The sequence below is a fragment of the Ooceraea biroi genome, chromosome 4, assembly GCF_003672135.1.
Source record: "Ooceraea biroi isolate clonal line C1 chromosome 4, Obir_v5.4, whole genome shotgun sequence".
NCBI lineage: Eukaryota > Metazoa > Arthropoda > Insecta > Hymenoptera > Formicidae > Ooceraea > Ooceraea biroi.
Window position 1 is genome coordinate 17,003,675 of NC_039509.1, and position 14,073 is coordinate 17,017,747.

General features: G+C 37.2%; 3 protein-coding genes across 5 annotated transcripts in view; 2 read left to right on the forward strand and 1 right to left on the reverse strand.

Annotated features, from left to right (window-relative positions):
* Positions 1-22: 22 nt before the first annotated feature.
* On the forward strand, positions 23-1,145 carry LOC105283058 (proteasome assembly chaperone 4). Of its 3 annotated transcripts, none has more exons than XM_011345516.3 (2): positions 23-142; positions 567-1,145. In XM_011345516.3, exon 2 carries the CDS (start codon positions 579-581, stop codon positions 975-977), a length of 399 nt encoding a protein of 132 aa, XP_011343818.1. In that variant the 5' UTR covers positions 23-142; positions 567-578; the 3' UTR covers positions 978-1,145. The 3 variants fall into 3 exon arrangements, with proteins under 3 accessions (XP_011343818.1, XP_011343827.1, XP_011343815.1); XM_011345525.3 differs by having other exon boundaries at positions 40-129; XM_011345513.2 differs by having other exon boundaries at positions 119-258.
* Positions 1,146-1,463: 318 nt separating this feature from the next.
* LOC105283079 (midasin) overlaps positions 1,464-14,073 on the forward strand; it is a 75,589-nt gene continuing 62,979 nt past the window's right edge. The window contains exons 1-15 of the mRNA XM_011345543.3: positions 1,464-1,802; positions 2,057-2,292; positions 2,594-2,851; positions 2,936-3,987; positions 4,120-5,576; positions 5,663-5,930; positions 6,036-6,217; positions 6,295-6,481; positions 6,578-7,222; positions 7,326-7,803; positions 7,928-8,306; positions 8,422-8,739; positions 8,815-9,120; positions 9,272-9,496; positions 9,582-9,710. Of these exons, the coding sequence (XP_011343845.2) occupies positions 1,731-1,802; positions 2,057-2,292; positions 2,594-2,851; positions 2,936-3,987; positions 4,120-5,576; positions 5,663-5,930; positions 6,036-6,217; positions 6,295-6,481; positions 6,578-7,222; positions 7,326-7,803; positions 7,928-8,306; positions 8,422-8,739; positions 8,815-9,120; positions 9,272-9,496; positions 9,582-9,710 (6,192 nt within the window). The 5' untranslated portion in view covers positions 1,464-1,730. The remainder of the gene's footprint in view (positions 1,803-2,056; positions 2,293-2,593; positions 2,852-2,935; positions 3,988-4,119; positions 5,577-5,662; positions 5,931-6,035; positions 6,218-6,294; positions 6,482-6,577; positions 7,223-7,325; positions 7,804-7,927; positions 8,307-8,421; positions 8,740-8,814; positions 9,121-9,271; positions 9,497-9,581; positions 9,711-14,073) is intronic.
* Positions 10,014-14,073, reverse strand: part of LOC105283072 — a 35,769-nt gene continuing 31,709 nt past the window's right edge. Inside the window, exons 7-8 of the mRNA XM_011345534.3 lie at positions 13,263-13,574; positions 10,014-12,994 (exon numbers count right to left, since the gene is read on the reverse strand). Of these exons, the coding sequence (XP_011343836.1) occupies positions 12,824-12,994; positions 13,263-13,574 (483 nt within the window). The 3' untranslated portion in view covers positions 10,014-12,823. The remainder of the gene's footprint in view (positions 12,995-13,262; positions 13,575-14,073) is intronic.

The window sequence follows — 14,073 nt, forward strand, 5'->3', positions numbered from 1 at the left end:
ATGCCAGACCGTAGTAAGAGAAGGAATGGATTTCGAGCACGTAGCGTCATCATGACACATTACAAAGTTTCGGAACTAGCTCAGAATACTCAGAACCTTGGGACAAGTTGGGAGAGGTTATAGAGAGAGGTATTATAAACAGGTACAAATTTCAAGAAAACATGTACGCTCAACGTACTTGAACGCAAAATACATTAACTACTAGTGCGATCTGGAAGCCATTCAAACTTCGTATTCTTCAACTATTTGAAACGCGTGGTAATCAATCAGATTATCTATTGCTAATTCATCTTTTGCTGTTGATTGACTTACATCAAAATTGATATATCTCTAATAGATTTACTTTGTAGCATAATGGGTTTATACTTTATTTACTACAAATTTACAGTAACGTTTAATTTTAAATTTTCAAGTACATAATTGTTAAAATTTCAAGGATAATGCAAACATAGATTTAAAATAAAAATGGAATTTGAAATTCTTATTCACATTTTTGTGTATTATTATGTTATTGCACAATGAAATTGCTTAATTGATTAATACAAATATGCTGTTTGTTTTAATAGATAAACTGAAGGATGACAGACATGCCTAATCTGGATATTAGTGAAAAGTTGATGCCATGTACCTTCAAGTTCCACAATTTTAACATCAAAGTTGGCGACGTCACTATAAGTTGTGAAATCATAAAAATGGAGGATTGTTTATATTTATGGATAGGAGACTGCGCTAATCCCAACATGAATGATCTATCTTTTGCACTTATGTCAAGGTTTGAAAGACAGCCCATTGCAACCAAGATTATGGGTGCTGTGGCAGATCCTACGTCTACAAACGTAGCTAGCAGATTGAGTATGAAGCTGGGAAAGCCAGTGTATGTTAGTTTTAACGCAACAGCGAACAATATAACGTTGCCAGCAATTGAGAAGGGAATTCAAGAGGAATTTAAAACACATGCAGATCTGTTGAGTTTCTGATTATTTGGAACATGAATAATTACTCAAAGAAATTATTTATAAGAAACTTTTATAATATTTGCATAATTATTAATATATGTATAATCTTTCATAATTCAACAATTGAAAAACTTGTTAAGACGAATTATAATTTATTAACATTAATAAAAGAGTTTTATTATAAGGAAATAAAAATTTGTCTAATTTCCAATATAATTAGCAAATAAAAAATTTACCTGATTCGCCGTTAAGTCTTGGCAAACATCTAACCCGCTCTTATATCATATTCCTCTTATAAACACTTTTTATTTTATTCTGTTGAATAATACTATAATACATGAAAAGAAAGGTGCGTCTCCCATATTGAGTCGTATTACTACTTTCCAATCAAAACCATCGGTGGCTCATAACGGACTTTTTACGAACTAAAAATTTCTATGCTCCACGTTTTGATTCACGAGACTCCACTACGAGTCTCCACTATCTGTGATGAGAAAATTAGGTAGTAATGTAACTCAACATTCAGTATTTTCATAGACTATCGTAAAGGGGGCCACGTGCTCTCGTGAACCATGCATCGTAAACGTGCTATAACCTTTTCTAGTTGCGTGATGTTAATGTATTGAAGACATTAATTATTAGTTCCATTCAGAGAACTTAAAAAAGAAGAAAACGTGGTGTACCGGTTATCATCGACATAAGAATATTCTTACATCAATGTTATTTATCTTGATTTGGAAAAATTTGAGATTTAGAGTATAATATTTCTTCACAATGTTAATCAAAAGTTTGTCAACTTTTTGCAAACGGAATAAGAAATATCAGCAAAGATTTTCGCCGCCTGAGGTAAATAGCAGCCAAAATTGATTAACTTGCGTGCTTGACTAAACTAAACTTTTACCTTTTTACCTTTATCAATTGTTCAAATTTGACACTTTTACAAAAAAGGAAATATTATATAGTTCAAAAAATAACTTTTTTAGCATAAATCAAGTAATTAAATGTAGCATGTGTCAACCATGTGGCACACCTGTAGCACGTATTACTTGAGTATTACTTGTTATTGTAAGACAAAAGATTAATACTTTATTTTTTTTAAGGAACATGACAAACTGAAGCCCGACAGAATTTTGGAAATATTGTGCGAATTTTTTATGCAGCCCGAATGTACCAAAGATGTAGCTGAATGTTTTCCACAATTATTACCAGTATTGATCTCATTGGCAATATTTACAGATGATGTACAATCGCCTACACTAGTTCATAACGATCTTGTTCATAGACTAAATTGTGTTATCCTTGGAAAGCTAGTTGACATCAATCCAGACCTACTAGTGTATGTTTTTCATTTATGTAGATGAAACAAATTTTAATTTAGATTTTATAAATTATATTAATATAATGCATAAGTATATAGGAAATATTTTATATTAAATATTTATTATAACCATAGTCCTGAAATTTTTGAAGCATGAATCAGTTTTTCTTTCCAATTTTATATAAAGTTAAATATTGGATATTCTTTATTTTATAAAAAATATACAATACTTAAATTTGTTACATTCATTTATAATGTTACAAGATTGCTACAGATTAATAAACTAGTGTTGTATATAATAATAATAATTTTATTTCAGATTTGTTTTACGCTACTTTGATACTAATCCAGCACCATTTGAGCCACTTGATACAAATGATTCTTCTACCTATACATCTACACCTCCTAAAAGACGAAATAACAGATACTTATCATACAACATTGTGGAAGTGTCCGAATATGACATTGTCGCTGCAAGTTATAGCATTCTGCAATCTTCTATTAATCATTTTAAACACAAATGGAATTGGTCTACATTGTATAAGTATTTAACGAGTGCAGATGACAAAATAAAATGGTGAGTACATTGCGCGATATAATTCTATTACTTATAAAATTATGACAGATGTCTTGACACATGTATTTGCCAATTCAATTTCAGGATTACTATAAATTGTATGGCGATTATCTTAAATTTACATGAATCTGCAAAATTGTCTTGCGCACAAATATTCATACCAAATTTTGAACAATTTCCAACTGATTATGATGATACGAGCACAAACGTTGGTACTTGTTATGAAAATGTGGAATCGATGGAGGAAGCCATTAAAAACGTTCCGTCCGTTGTATGTGTTGGTGACATTTTGTTACCAGCATGTGGGAAAAGTCAGAAAACCCATAATCTAGTTGCGGTTCCTTCCACAACGAAAAATCTGCAGAGATTAGCCATAGCAATTGGCGCTAGAAAATGCATCTGCCTACAAGGACCGGTTGGCTGTGGTAAGACAGCATTAGTAGAGTACTTGGCCGGAATTACCGGCCACGACACGTCAAATTTCGTCAAAATACAGTTGGGTGACCAGACAGACTCGAAGATGCTACTGGGAATGTACAAATGCACGGACATGCCGGGCGAGTTTGTTTGGCAACCGGGTGTTCTTACGCAGGCTGTCATTGCTGGCAAATGGCTGTTGCTGGAAGATGTAGATAGCGCACCCTTGGACGTAATCAGCGTTTTAAGCAATCTGATGGAAACCGGAACTCTCTGCGTGCCCGGCTACCGCGACACCGTTTACGCCAACAGCGGATTCCAATTGTTTGTCACCCAGAGACTGACGGTGACTACGACGGGTGTCCAAAAGCACATGGGATCGTCAAGTTTATTGCAGAAACATTGGCTGTGTCTGAACGTCGAGCCATTGTCTAAAAACGAACTAGTAACTGTAGTGCGGACACTGTTTCCCGTATTGAGCACTATCGCTAATAGAATAGTGGACGTTTTCTTGTTATTTTCCGCAAGGAATTACGATAATAATAATTTCACGAGTGATAATACACTGTCGTTGAGAATTGAACGACAAATATCGACAAGAGACTTGATGAAATGGTGTTCTAGAGCTATCATCAATTTTAACGTGTCATCACCTACGTGCTTGCTAAAAATCTTCCAAGATGCTCTAGACATCTTTTGCTATTCGATACCTGGCAAAAGTACGTGGAATATACTTTTCTTCTAGCCATTTTCCACTTTTTCTTTGTAATACGATGTTATATTTAAGATACCTCTATTTAGAATAATTTCGCAACAATTATGGCATATTACATGATAATATTTTCTTACAGAATATCGATTAAAATTAGCGGAAAAAATGACCAACATACTCGGCATTATAGAAGATAAGGCGGAGTATTTCTGCAACGTCCGCAAGCCAGACATAGCTCTATCATCCGAGGTCTTGAAAGCGGGTAGAGCGCAGCTACTTTGTAAGAAAGCACAATATGCGACAATGATAAAGAGAAAAACGACCAAGTTTTCTGACACACAATCTTCTTCATGCTTACTGGAGTGCATAGCCGGCTGCGTCACGCAGAAAGAACCCGTGTTACTGGTAGGCGAGACCGGTACCGGGAAAACGAGCGCAATACAATATCTGGCGGATAGCACCGGTTACAAATTGATAGTCATAAACATGAACCAACAGAGCGAGAGTACGGATCTATTGGGCGGCTACAAGCCAATCGATTTAAAATTCCTCATCTCACCGTTCCGCGAGGAGTTCGAGGTCCTATTTCGTTCTCTCTTTGACGTCGCGTCAAACGAGAAATATCTAGAAACCATAGCTATGTTGTACGAACAGCACAAGTGGAACCTCCTCATTTCTACGATGAGTTGCAGTATAGCCGCCGCTCTCAAGAGACTGAGAAAGAAACGCAACGAATATCTCGCTTCAGAACGTCCTCAACAGCAGGAACGCATCCAAAGAAACCTAAACAATCTAAACAAGTGGATGAAAATTCAGGAAACTCTGAAGAAGTTAAAAATTTTGGTAAAGAACCAATACATGTTGGCATTTTCCTTCATCGAAGGCAGCTTGGTCAAGGCAATACGGGAGGGTTATTGGGTCCTCTTTGATGAAATCAATCTAGCGAATGCGGAGACACTCGAATGCCTCTCTGGTTTGCTAGAGGGTTCCTCATCCTCGCTGGCATTGTTGGAACGCGGTGATAGAGAGCCCGTAAACAGGCATCCTGACTTCAGAATTTTCGCTTGTATGAACCCGGCCACGGACGTCGGAAAGAGAGACTTGCCGGTCGGTTTGAGGAATAGATTCACCGAGTTCTACGTCAATGAGATGACTGACCCGCAGGATCTGCTGTTAATCGTCAAGTCTTATCTGGAAAATCTAAACTTACCCGTTCAGAAGCACAAAGCAATTGTACAGTTCTATCTGAACGTGAGGAATAAAGCTATGGACACGTTGTATGACGGCACGGCGCACAGCCCGCATTACAGTCTGAGAACGCTGTGTCGCGCATTATACATTTCCGCGTCGAATCCCTGCGGCAATGTCTTGAGATCCCTGTATGAAGCTTTCTCACTGAGTTTCCTGACACAGCTGGATTACAAGTCGTATCCGATCGTGCAAGAAATGATCATGAGCACCATCTTGGGCAACAAAAACGCTAAAGCGGTCCTCAACCATTCCATATCGAAGCCGAAATACAGATCTGAAGATCATATTTCCATCGAGAGATATTGGATTCTGCAAGGTAGCTTAACCCCAAAAATACCAAGTAACGTACGTATAAAATGAAATGTCAATTTTATCACAGCATTAATTTTTTAAATAATTAAATAAATTGAATGTTTTACATTACATTGCAGTATGTATTGACCGATACTGTTCGAAGGAATTTGAGGGATCTAGTAAGAGTGGTGTCGATCGGAAAAATCCCAGTTTTACTACAAGGCGATACATCAGTAGGGAAAACTAGCTTGATTAAGTATTTGGCAGAGGCTACGGGACACGTTTGCCTCCGAATAAATAATCATGAGCACACGGATCTGCAAGAATATGTCGGAAGTTACGTCTCGGACGAACACGGAAGATTGGTGTTCAAGGAAGGTATTCTAGTTGATGCGATGCGTAAAGGTGTGTAATATTTATGTAAATCAAATATAAAACGATTGTGTAGTAATCTGTTTTGTTTCCGAATTAAAAACAATCTTACAAATCTTTTACAAATTTTTTTTACAGGCTACTGGATTATTTTGGATGAATTAAATTTAGCCCCAAGTGACGTTTTGGAAGCTTTGAATCGAGTTCTCGACGATAACAGAGAGCTGTTCATTCCTGAGATGCAACAAGTCGTGAAAGCACATGAGCATTTTATGTTATTCGCAACGCAAAATCCTGCTGGACTTTATGGTGGTCGAAAAGTAAACTTTATTCCCTACTTATTTTCTACTTATGAAAGTTAATAATTCCACCATTAAAACAAAGTATATGTTTTCAGATTTTGTCTCGAGCGTTTAAAAACCGATTTGTAGAATTACATTTCGATGAGATACCGCCAAATGAATTAGAAATAATACTCGCTGAGACATGCCAAATGCCCAAATCGTATTGTAAACGAATAATTAAAGTGATGACGGATCTTCAAACAAAGCGCAGAAGTACAGCGGCTTTTGTCGGCAAGAAAGGTAAGCAATTCGAGTAAAATTTGTAAAATTAGACAAATTCGAATAGAGAAAGAAAAATCTATCATGTAACATTCAATAATTTCTGTATGTCCACAGGATTCATAACTTTACGAGATCTGTTCCGTTGGGGCCGCAGGTATGCATTAGCACCCAATGTAAGCGGATTTTACGATTGGAATCAACATTTGGCGGACGAGGGCTATCTCGTACTCGCGGCGAAAATTCGCAAAGCGGAAGAAACGGACGAAGTAAGGCAAGCGATAAAAAAGCACATGAAGAGAGACGTGGATCCTGACAACTTGTTCACATTGAACGATAAGACTTCGCTCGTAACGAAGCACATATTAGAAGAGATCTTAAATAATGACATACCAGGCTTTGGCCACATTGTGTGGACTTATCACATGCGTAGAATGGCAGTACTGATGAAGAAGTCCTGTGAATTTAAGGAGCCGGTGTTGCTAGTTGGAGAAACCGGTGGCGGCAAGACTACCATCTGCCAATTGATAGCTGCTATGAACAAGCAAACGATGCGCAGTATCAATTGTCACATGCACACCGAGTCGTCTGACTTCCTGGGGAATCTACGGCCCGTGCGAGAACATGCCGAGAATGATCAAAAACTTTTCGAGTGGGTGGACGGTCCTCTGATAGACGCCATGCGAAACGGCGATTTGTTCTTGGCCGATGAAATCTCGTTGGCCGACGACAGTGTCTTAGAACGATTAAATTCACTGTTAGGTAATTCTGATTAGGAGAAATCAATTACACATTTCCTTAATATAAAAAGAATGATATAATTCAATCCTACGTTTTATCTAACAAAATTCTCTCCGTGTTGTAGAATCAGAGCGGTCTCTCTTACTGGCTGAGAGAGGAATAGAATCCTCGCATAGCGAGAACATTGTGATCAAGGCGGATGAAAAGTTCATGTTCATTGGCACGATGAATCCCGGCGGTGATTACGGCAAGAAGGAGCTTTCGCCAGCCTTAAGGAACCGTTTCACCGAGGTGTGGTGCGAGGGATGTACGACCAGGAGCGATCTGCATGACATAATAATACACAATCTCAACGTCGACTCGCAAACGACGAGAGATTCCGTCGCCAGGGCAATATTAAGATTCACCGAGTGGCTGCATACCACCGACGTGGGCAAGAAGCTCACCGTCAGCATACGAGACGTGCTTACTTGGGTTGAATTCATAAATACTTGCACTTCTGACGCACTGATGTCGAGACTAACCATCGGTGAGGCGTATTATCACGGTGCTTGTCTCACCTACATTGACAGTCTTGGATCTGGCTGCACGGGTTCGGAACAGTAAGTCTCTTGTCAACGTCTTTCTCGACGTGCCAAATCCAAGTCATCAAATATATATATGTATATACAATATCTTATTATGCGCAATATAAGATTCACTTTATTAATTGTTTCTTATTTTCAGTATCAATCAATTGAACGTCTTCGTGCAAGCTGCTATTCGATTTGTCAAGTCGGAAGTCAGAGATACGATAAAATCTGATCTTGGCCCGGAGACTTTTGAGACAAACGGGAAAGCTATTGTGGATAATGCGGACGTGTTCGGGGTGCCACCATTCTACATAAAGAAAGGTCCAAACGCATTCGCGCAGAACGAAGATTACGCCTTTACGTTCACCACCCCTACCACCAAATTAAATACATTGAAATTGTTGAGAGGTTTGCAACTGAGCAAGCCGATCCTGTTAGAAGGAAGTCCAGGTGTAGGAAAGACCAGCTTGGTTTCCGCACTCGCCAAAGCCGCGGGGCATACTCTGCTTCGGATCAACTTGAGCGATCAAACGGTATATATCATTTAATAATTTATATTATTTAATTTAAGGAATATTTTATTTAATAACTTATTCTGTGGAAAAACTAATTAAACATTTACCCTTGACATTGATTTCTTGATTGCAGGATATATCCGACTTGTTCGGTACAGATCTTCCTGTAGAAGGTGGGAAAGGCGGTGAATTTGCATGGCGAGACGGGCCATTTTTGCGAGCTTTGCGAGCCGGCTACTGGATTCTTCTCGACGAGTTAAATTTGGCCTCGCAGTCCGTTCTGGAAGGCCTCAACGCATGCTTCGATCACAGGGGAGAGGTATACATTCCCGAATTGGCGAGAACTTTCTCGGTCAAGCCTGGTACCAGATTGTTCGCTTGCCAGAATCCTCTCCGGCAAGGTGGTGCCAGACGAGGATTGCCGAAATCATTTCTAAACAGATTTACTCAGGTATTTATGACGATACAGCGTGATCAAGTGCGATCGAAGTGATTGTCGTGTCCTGAAACAATTATATTCTTGCAGGTCTTTGTGAACGCGTTAGTGGAGGACGACCTGAAGCTTATTCTTAACGTGCAATTTCCACAACTGCCCACGAACTTGCTCAACGACATGGTACGGTTCAACAACAGATTAGCGTCGGAGGCTGGTGTCGTATGGGGACACGCCGGGTCTCCCTGGGAGATGAATCTGCGAGATATTACTCGATGGTGCGAGGCAACGATCGAAGCCGTCCGCGAATTACGCGGCAACGAGCAGTACTTTAATCCGGGCGACTGCGTGGAGCTTGTGTACGTCAATCGAATGAGGACTGTTGAAGATCGACAGAAGGTAATGAATCTTATTATTAAATCGCGATAAAAAAAAAGAAATAAACGAGGAGTAAAATTGTATCGAGAGAAGATGGTCTTCATGTTTGTTAAAACGTGTGCAAAATTGTGATTTCCCATTAATTAATAACATTTTGCATTTTGCTTCGCAGATTTACGATATATACCAAGAGATATTCTTGTCCGAGAAATATCCACTGCCACCTAAACAGCTGCCTATGCACATTACAGCAGACAAGCTGTTTATCGGCGATGTGACGTTAAGCCGGGAAAATTGTAGCACGTACGAAGACTGCAATTTGTTAGTGCTTCGAGACCAAAAGATGACGCTGAAAAGTCTCATGCAGTGTGTTAAAATGAATTGCATGTCTATACTAGTACGTTATTTTTGTTATACTGTAAAATTTCTTCAAGATTTCGTTTTTTAGCTATTTGATTGTAACGTCAAATTTAATGCTACAGATCGGTGCTTCTGGTTGTGGAAAAAGCAATGTGGTTCGTCTACTTGCCGCTCTGACGGGTCAGAAGTTGAAATCGATAGGAATGAATTCTGCGATGGACACGACGGAAATATTAGGCGGTTTCGAACAGGTAAGTGACAACGTGAGACAGATAATCATGTATTTTTGCAATCCATCGTTCTTAGGAAAATGATAATTTTATATATTTTATCTACTTTAATGCAATTTCAAACACTATGCTTTCCTGCGTTTGTACTTGAAATACAAGATGATGTTGTTTAATGTATTATATTATTCTTTTGAATCGATTCTTTTGAATTTTTTCTTTTGGGAAACATTTTTGAAATATGTAGATTGATTTAAAAAAAAGGTATGATTCTTATTCTATATTGAGAATATAAGAAATTATTTAGAAAAAGAAGAAAGACACATATGATTATACATATATATTACATATATTTTTATTTCAAATATCTGAGCAGGGTTTTATGTGCATTCAAATATAATGCATGCTCTCTCTTTCTTTAGTAAGGACAATTATAGATTTACAATATTTGTATAGTTTGCTACATCGTTTTGTATACGCTGCTGCGGACTCGCAGCGATGTATCGGTTTCTCAGGCACCGTTCGCTTAGAGAACTGTTCTTAACGATACTTTCCCCTGACGTGATCATTTAGAATAATTTGCTCAAGTGCTTTGGCTTTTGTTTTGCAAGAAATATTTCACTAACATCGATTTTAATGACAATTTCAAAATACTCGCTATTAAAACTTAAAAATAAGTAAAATTGAGTTCATAGGTAAATCTTATTCTAAGATAAATGCGCTATAAAATTTCAAATGCATATGCTGTATGCGTGATTTCGCAAACGTTTCGTTGTAGAAGAAAAGGAACAATTTTAAAATGAAGCAAGATAACATTGCAAAAATAGATTGTACAATATATCCAGACAAATAATCGAGACAGCACCAAAAGTTTGGACTCTGATACATCTTGCCATTCATTGACATAGGCCACTTTCATTCTCGAGGTTGTACTTATAAAATTACAATAAAAAATTTCGGTTTCGTTCGCGGGTACTTTCTTGTGCGCGCGTACTTTACATTAACTTACATTAAACATTTATTACACACGATATACCTAAAGAGAAAACCTCGTAGTAATTACAATTAATTGACTTGTATCCAAGCAGCGCTCCTCGCGCGCTGCTTTTAACGCATCACCGGCCAATGAGGAAAATAAGGATGGGATGAATAATATTAGTCTCACGTAATTTTAATAAACATCGACATTCGGCACATAATGTTATACGCTGCATACTCGTTTTCACGTGACACTTTACATTGATATGCTTCTCGCTATACAGTAAGAAATAGCCTCTACACACTAACACTTTTAATATCCTGTAATACATAATATGTTTTAATACGTTTTCAATTATGCCAGTAGCGCATATAATTTTTAATAATTTCGATAAAGATTACAGCAATTTTAATCAACGTTATTTTGGATCGGATTTATAAATAAATTACAAAGCTCAAATATGATATCAAGAATGCTCGGAAAAAAATTTAATAAAAATTAGGAAAGTTGCCCACATTTACACCTACATTGGCTGTATGACTACTTCTAGTTTTGAATTTGCAGAATGAATAATTGATTTGTCTGTTTCTTCTCTCAAAAATTCAAACAAAAGTGTTATAAATTGGCGGAACGCTGACACGTTGTACGGTTGTAACAGGTGTAATCTCTAAAATCTCGCGTAGAAAATATATGTGTAATTCAGTATATATAGTATTCTCGTTCCTAGAAGATTGAGTCCCCAGATAAAGAAGCTCACGCGATAGTGCTACTTTACATAGGACTTAAGTGCGGCAGGATTGCGCATTCGGTCTCATTATATACATGTAGTAAGTGCACCTATAAGTCGATCTAAATAAATAAAAAAAAAGACATCTTTCTTTTTTAGTTACACTTTCTACGCCTTCATTCGATATTTTTACTCTCATTTCGTGTTTAGAGAAAGTCTAACTGAAAAAGCAGATCGTGCATGTAGATTACATAATTATTTAATGTCTCTAAAATATCATGTATCGCTATATCTATACTATACGCTAAATATACATAGTGTATATATCTCCTGTAAGAATCTATCAGTAACACCACACAATGATAAAGACTAGGACGTTTATAAGCAATCACAGATACATTCAGATGATGCCCAGTGAACAATAATCTGTTTTTCTCCTTTTGACTTCGTCGCAATCGTTCCGAGTAGATTTAATAATATTTTCACAGCGTAATTTTCACAGGAAACTCTATTCTGACTTGTGTCAGAAATCAAATCTGGAATGAATAATTGCATGAATTTATGAGTCACGAATGTAAGATATGAAATTACACGTATTTTAATGACAAAACGACAATATGAGAATGATTTCTGACAGTGATTTGACAGCAATTATTTCGACTGACGATCTTGGACGTGATAATTGCATGAATTGGCGATAGATATTATAATTTCGTGAAAAAAGTCAGTCTGTCAATCTTTAAGTCTGTTATACGTGCGAATAAACGTGCACTCAATTTTTCAATAATGACAATTTTTAACAAGATTTAAGATACATTAACTTTGCGATTAATTTTATCAATAGCTAATTTTGTTCTTTTACATGAAACAAATTATTTTATTTATAAAAGTCAAATTTACGATTTAATTTGAGTTGAATCGAATTTACAATGGAATTTAATCTCAAATTTACTACTTGATATTCTGCTGTTAAAAATTGCACAATTGTAAAACTTTACAGTAAGTGCAGATAATCATGACATTTTCGTTGATAATATCTTAACGCTCGTGCTTAGAAAATGCTTAATTGTAACGTAATATTTATAATACGTGATTTATTTGATTTCGGCTTTATCAACCATACAAACGCCTGATAATGCTCCAGGAAAGAATCTCGTATGCTTTTCCGAAAAATTTATTTTCGACATTGTGCATTATTTTTACATCCTCGATTAACAACATTATGTGACATGTAACACTTTTAGTATAATTAATTAATTTCTTAAGATCGATTCGCTGGACTATTCATCGTTTTCTTAGGAAATCGTTCTTTATTGTTGTTCAGTGAGCGGTAATAGCTGATGGAAGCTCGATCTTTTGGATACTTTTTCTTTGTAGAAGTTTTCCTGTCCAGTACGATTAATTGATATCTTAAAATCGTCTCGCATTCATTTATTCGCTGGGCAAGTCGCTACTCGTCGGGCTCTGAAGATCGTTCAGTTCCGTAGGTGGCGGTAGCAAGAGGCTCGGTCTCCTGGACAGTTCCTCTTCGTAAAGACTAGAAGTGCTCTTTGGTCTTGAAGTCAAACTCCAGGGATCCACTGCCGCCGTTATAGAATCGTCCTGCGTGATAGTTACATATATCTTTATTAATCGTTAACGTTACTTTTCTTACATATCTTTGTTAACTTTAGGGAAACTTTTTTATTCGCTAGGATTTATAGAGAAGCAATTAGTATTTACAGAAAAAAAGCATCAAGCAAACCGAAATTTTCAAGTAATTAAAAATCAGTCTTCGAATGCCTAAAAAATACTAGAGCTTTGTATGATTAAAGATCAGTCCGAGTGATTGACCGCTAAAATTCCGCGATTATTCGGCGGTATGTCCTACCACCAGTAAATGTTTGGCAGTCGGTGGCAAGGGTGGTTTCAGGAGTGCCACGTCGGTAAGATTGCACCCCGGTGGAACGGTTGGCGCCGCCAAGGGTGGATCCGGCGGCGAGGGAAGGTTCATTGGAGGTTCGTATCGGGGTGGCTGAATGTTCTGTATAGAACTTGTCGCGGTAGATCCGAGGATCCATCGAGCTAAGCTCTCGCAACAGCCGCAACACACATCCAACATCCCTTGCCTCAATCCCCGATGCAGGGCAAGAAACAGGGCCGGGTTTACGAAGGCGTGCACGTACGCGATGTGCAGAGTCACCTAGTAAAATATAATAACAAGCCGTCGGTTTGTTAATATTTGTTAATGTGTTACATGATGTGAACATGAGCTTACTTTGGTTCAATATTGCGTAAAAGCAAAGCAGTTAAGTTTAAATGAGATAAAATTACGCGCTGAAATTGCAGGAACTTTTATCTTAAAGAAATTATCTGTAAGATAAGTGTTACGATAAAGTAATTAGTTTCTTTATATAGCTAATGAAGAATTATTAAATTAATTACTCGCATACATTTGAATACATTTAAATTGAATGTACCTTAATTAAATAAGCGTTATAATTAAAGAAAAACTCTGCACGGAAACTCTGCTTTGAAAGGAGCGGAGAGCACTGTACAATTTGTACAGGAAATATATATATATTGTACGAAGTTTATGTATTATGCATACGAGGTATTGCATTAACTTTATCTTTTGTAAAAATTTGTGCATCTTCTTGAGAAAACTTTTCAAATAAATTCTGCTCGCGCAGAAGCGAAAT